Source organism: Argentina silus (assembly GCF_951799395.1).
Source record: "Argentina silus genome assembly, chromosome: 14".
Lineage (NCBI taxonomy): Eukaryota > Metazoa > Chordata > Actinopteri > Argentiniformes > Argentinidae > Argentina > Argentina silus.
In genome coordinates this window covers 5,198,226-5,203,225 of record NC_139668.1, presented here as the reverse complement: position 1 = coordinate 5,203,225, position 5,000 = coordinate 5,198,226, and the positions used below count along the sequence as shown (strand labels likewise).

At 49.3% G+C, this 5,000-nt stretch overlaps 1 protein-coding gene across 2 annotated transcripts in view; it reads right to left on the bottom strand.

The window, feature by feature from the left end:
* Positions 1-5,000, bottom strand: part of rapgef5a (Rap guanine nucleotide exchange factor (GEF) 5a) — a 42,074-nt gene that overhangs the window by 31,683 nt on the left and 5,391 nt on the right. For both annotated transcript variants that reach the window (XR_014554622.1, XM_083685212.1), the window contains exons 2-4: positions 2,403-2,453; positions 1,591-1,697; positions 209-321 (exon numbers count right to left, since the gene is read on the bottom strand). Coding sequence is in view for 1 of the 2 variants with exons in the window: in XM_083685212.1 (XP_083541338.1) it covers positions 209-321; positions 1,591-1,697; positions 2,403-2,453 (271 nt within the window). In the remaining variant the exon portion in view is untranslated. The remainder of the gene's footprint in view (positions 1-208; positions 322-1,590; positions 1,698-2,402; positions 2,454-5,000) is intronic.

The following is a 5,000-nucleotide window of genomic DNA, read 5'->3' as shown; positions in this document are numbered from 1 at the left end:
TAGGTAACTCATTCTGCTGGGTATAGCAACCTGCCTCTTTTTGTGTGTCTGAGTGTGTGTGTGTGTGTGTGTGTGTGTGTGTGTGTGTGTGTGTGTATGTTAACGCTGTGTGTGTGTGTGTGTGTGTGTGTGTGTGTGTTAACGCTATGTGTGTGTGTGTGTGTGTGTGTGTGGTAACCCTGTGTGTGTGTGTGTGTGTTGTACTCACCAGACAGCAGGATTCCCAGCTCCAGCAGCACCTGCCAGACACGTACAGCCATGGTCCGACAGCGCACGTGATCACACAGCCACTGGACCAGCTCCACGCCAACATAACTACGGCTGGGGAGACACACACACAGGGTTAACACACACACACACACACACACACAGGGTTAACACACCCACACACAGGGTTAACACACCCACACACACACACACAGGGTTAACACACCCACACACAGGGTTAACACACCCACACACACACAGGGTTAACACACACATACACACAGGGTTAACACACACACACACACAGGGTTAACACACACATACACACAGGGTTAACACACACATACACACAGGGTTAACACACACACACACACAGGGTTAACACACACATACACACAGGGTTAACACACACATACACACAGGGTTAACACACACATACACACAGGGTTAACACACACACACACACAGGGTTAACACACACACACACACACACACACAGGGTTAACACACACACACACACAGCGTTAACGCACACACACACAGGGTTAACACACACACACACACACAGCGTTAACACACACACACACACACACACAGACATACAGACATACACACACACACACACACACACACACACACAGTCTTAACACACACACACACACACACACAGCGTTAACACACACACACACACACACACAGGGTTCACACACACACACACACACACACACACACACACACACACACACCCTTTCCTAGTATAAACCCCCTCTTTTGTATTAAATCAATAATCATTGATTATTCATTAGTTCCCTGTAAGGGTTTTTCCCCTGAAACACTGAACTGTTTCCCTCTGTCTTCCTAAGGGTACACTCCTATTCCCTGGCAGTCTGTCTGTGTGTGTGTGTGTGTGTGTGTGTGTGTGTGTGTATATGTATGCGTGTGTGTATATGTATGCGCGTGTGTATATGTATGTGTGTGTGTGTGTGTGTGTGTGTATATGTATGCGTGTGTATTAACGTTGTGTGTGTGTGTGTGTTAATGCTGTGTGTGTGTGCGTGTGTGTATGTTAACGCTGTGTGTGTGTGTGTGTGTGTGTGTGTGTGTGTTAATGCTGTGTGTATGTGTGTGTGTGGAGGCTGTGCAGGCTGTGTGTGTGTGTGTTAGATAACATCACATTAGTTTCCCCGTCACAGACTCCACCTGATAGGCTCCTGGCAGCACCTCAGTGGGCCAATCAGGACCTGGTTATTGACCAGTGGTGGTAAGTCAGCCAATCCTCCCCCTTCCCTCCCCCCCTTCCCTCCCCTCTCTCCCCCGACTCATTGATTTACCCTCACATACCTGTAGCCCTGCTCTCACACACACACACACACACAGTGTTACCGTATGATCCTGGCGAGGTGGATCTTGTCTTTAGCGGGATACGGTCCGTGAGACAGGAACGCATTCCTAACCGCTCGCCCCGCACACGGGAAACTCTGAGAGCAAGACTGACACACACACACACACACACACACACACACACACACACACACACACACACACACACACACACACACACACACACACACACACACACACACACACACACACACACACACACACACACACACACACACACACACACACACACACACACACACGTTGTTAGGATTAGGGAGCATCACACACATTTTACACCCGGATTATAATTGTTATGGTTTTATTGTTTATTGGTCACACGGAAACTCTATCCTTTTTAATTTCATGCCCTCAGACAACCCTTTCAGGGAGCAGCGCAGCCGAACATCCTCCTTTAAAAGCCTTGTTGTAAAGATGAAGTGGATCTTTGACTCTCATTGTTTTATGCTAGCGAACCCAGCTGCATTTTGTTGAACACAAATTGCCCCATGCGGGATGAATGAAGTCAGACTTAAACCCTCTCTGTGGAAAAAGGTTCTACGCGGAACCAAAAAATACTAAAAGTGGTTCTCCTCCAGGGGCAGACAAAGAAACCTGTTTTTCTTAGAGGAGAGAGAACATCCAAATACCTGGGGAAAGCCCGGGTGATGTCACATTTGATGTCGCCTGTGTTGGGGCTAAACACACAAAGCTATTGTTTGTTTAACTTAACTCTGGAGAGGAGAGATGATGTCACTCTCTCGTGTGTGTGTGTGTGTGTGTGTGTGTGTGTGTGTGTGTGTGTCTCACCCTACCTTGTGGACAGTGGGTCCAGCGCTGGGTCCTGGGATGGTGTCAGGTGACTGCTGTCAAGACAAAATCAATACACACAGTCAGAACACACAGACACACACACACACACACACACACACACACACACACACACACACACACACACACACACACACACACACACACACACACACACAGGCATAGAGGTAGAGAAGTTAGTCTATGCCTCAGGTCTAAAGACAGAGCTCTGTAAACACACTCACTATCCTATACGTCAACACAATCTATACCATCACTGTAGCATACATACAGACAGACATCACATACTGTACTCTACATGTATAAATCATTAAGGCAGTCTTATCCAGAGAGATTAACAACATACATGTACATTTGCTATCACTCAGAGTAAAAAATATATATATATATATATAATTTGTTTTATCCTGACTTTGTGCCATCACTTACTGTATATAAACATAATCTACCACACTATAGGTCATGCCCGCTTGGTGAGCTCTTGGTCTACTGTTACTGTATGGGATTATACTGTAGCAGTCCCCTATGGATGATAATCCCCCATAGATGACACCATTCAGATTACAGATTCCAGTAGGGTATATACACTCCCACGGTAGATAACGCTGATCTGGGCCTGCTCAGGGAGACAGAGACGCGTCGGTTTAATATGTTTAATGAAAAATGGTAGTACATTACGTTTGGTGTGTAATTGGATGACATAGCTCCCTGCCTGAAGTTTAACAACATGAAACGCAATAAGATAATTTATTGTGTTTTCCATACGCGAGATCACGCGACCGTTCGACTTAAAGTGTCCTGCCCTGAACCTACGTAAACCGCATCTATTACTATGCAGTAGGATGAGTTTTGGAGATCTACCACGTTACAGCAGATGTCTCTATCATATGGGTGTGGTTTCAGAGATGTTAAACGCCCATCCAGGTGGTGTGAAGATCTGGTGTGCTCCTGCTGCTGTGCAGCACTGTGCAGCTTGGCGGCCACGTAGTAGATCTCAAACACAGCCATAGGCTCTATCAGAGTCACGTGGTCTGCATTAGAGTGTTCTAGAAGGAAGAGAGGCGCCAATGAAGGGGTCATTCATTAACTGTCGGCAAGTAGTTCCTCTGATGAGGTCACCCCGAGGCCACGCCCTAAGATAGCCGATTGAAACAGTCTTATCTTTAACAATGGGTTGTGAAAGATTGGCTCCTTTAGTATTCAGGCCCCTTGTTCTGACAGGTGTGTGTGTATGTGTGTGTGTGTGTGTGTGTGTGTGTGTGTGTGTGTGTGTGTGTGCGCGTGCGTGCGTGCGTGCGTGCGTGCGTATGTGTCTGTGTGTGTGTGTGTGTGTGTGTGTGTGTGTGTGTGTGTCTGTGTGTGTGTGTGTGTGAGAGTCTTCTGCCATTCCTGTAACACCGACTTCTGGACCGGAGATATCCCTGTCAGATCCACCTCCCCAGGGCGAGCAGAACCAGCTGCAGGGTTTTCCCCAGGATGTCTGAACAGCGTGGTGCTGGACCGCATTCTCAAAACCCGACCCGCGTTTATTCACGTCCAAATGCGCCAAGAATCCCTGCGAAAACGTGGTATCCACTGAGGAACATCATAACGCTTTCACTTTCGCTTTCAACAACGACGTCGTTGGCAATCAAAGATAGTTACTCTGTCATAACTCAATATATCGTTTCATTCGCCTCGAAGTGTTTACATAGTGGCGCCGCCAAGTTCACAACGTGGCACAGCGCCACTCTTGAGAGAACCGCGGTCAAGCCCAGACAACCCCCCTCCAGCTGAGGTTCTGCAGATACAGCAGTCTCTGGGTCAGGCTGATTGTAGGGGGAGTACGGTGACTCTGCTCGGGGGGGGGGGGGGTCGCCAAGAACACCCCGAAGAACTTCATGCCCCCCTCGCCCCACCGCAAACCCTCCCCTGGCCCTGATGTCGCCCATCTCCCTATCGAGACACCTTCACTCTCGCCCCCCCCCCCCGGCAGAAGAGGCCCTCTCATATAGTTGCAAAGCTCCACTGACAGATTCCAGATTCCACATCCTCCCCCTCCCCCTCCCATGACCACTGTTACATCATACGCCCGCCCACTCTGCTGTCCCTGGAAAGTGTAATCCCTGTATCTTTTGGCCCTTAGAGTGCTAAATAACAGCGTTTCCCCTGAAACAGGGCCACCCTGCCTGATCCCTCTCCTCCCTGGGCCTGGCTGACCACAATGACTCGAGAGTCTGGTCTGGTCTGGTCTGGTCTGGTCTGGTCTGGTCTGGCTGGGTCATACCCCTCCACACACCAACCCACTCACACTGCCTCATTACCTGTGATGGTAATGGCTCCTCCCCATTCCTGAGGCCCCTCCCCATTCCCGAGGCCCCTCCCCGTTTCCAAGGTTCCTCCCCATTCCGGAGGACCCTCCCCGTTTCCGACACTCCTCCCCATTCCTCTCCTCATTCCTAGGGCTCCTCCCCAGACTAAGGATGAGGCTCCTCCCCATTCATGAGGCCCCTCCCCATTCCTGAGCCCCCTGACCATTGGTCAAATCTGTGGTACAGTTCCAATCTCCTCCAATCACGATACACAAAACCCTAACCCTAACC